The 617-nt window shown below is 55.9% G+C and overlaps 1 protein-coding gene across 1 annotated transcript; it reads right to left on the bottom strand.

Moving 5' to 3' along the window:
* Positions 1–55: 55 nt before the first annotated feature.
* On the bottom strand, positions 56–612 carry LOC106726340 (folate receptor alpha-like; the record flags this gene model as incomplete). The annotated part of the gene is made up of 2 exons (XM_014540915.1): positions 56–445; positions 582–612. Coding segments are annotated over 2 exons (312 nt in total), but the record flags the coding sequence as incomplete, so codon positions are not given.
* Positions 613–617: the final 5 nt, after the last annotated feature.

Raw genomic sequence — 617 nt, 5'->3', positions numbered from 1 at the left:
CAAGTCACCTGCGGGGTAACTAGTTTATTCAAACTGTAGGACAGAGCAAGTCACCTGCGGGGTAACTAGTTTATTCAAACTGTTGGACAGAGCTCCGACCATGGGGGCTGAGCCATGGGGCTTAACTGCATGGGGATGACCAGGTATCAGAAGGTAAAAGGAGCTCAGCTGAGCAGCAGGAGCAGCATTAGGGCCAGACCAAGCAGGAGAGGCCAGGCCCCATAGAGCCCAGCTCCATTCATGGTCTCAGCATAGAACCTGGCCACCTCCTCGTTGGGGTTGCCCTGTGCCGGGTCAAACCACATCTGGATGCAGCGGCCACTGCCTCGGCTGTAGTTGCTGACTTTGTAGGAGTGACTCCAGATTTCATTGCACAGAGCAGCAGGCGTGGGGAAGTAGAAATCAAAGCGGTGGCAGGCAGCCTTCACCGGGCACTCATTAGACCCTGTGGGAGGATGGGAGGCCTTTAGCCATTGGGCCCAGAACTATCTCTGGTTCTGCCAACTTCACAACTCTCTCCCTTCATATACCCATCTCACACCCCCACTGTCCCCCTCTCACCCCACCCACCAGGCTCTCACCTGAGGTCCAGTTCCAGCCCTTGTGCCAGTTACTCT

The sequence above is a fragment of the Myotis brandtii genome, unplaced genomic scaffold (assembly GCF_000412655.1).
Source record: "Myotis brandtii unplaced genomic scaffold, ASM41265v1 scaffold25014, whole genome shotgun sequence".
NCBI classification, from domain to species: Eukaryota; Metazoa; Chordata; class Mammalia; order Chiroptera; family Vespertilionidae; genus Myotis; species Myotis brandtii.
The sequence above is the reverse complement of the archived record's forward strand: the minus strand, read 5'-3'. Positions and strand labels throughout refer to the sequence as shown.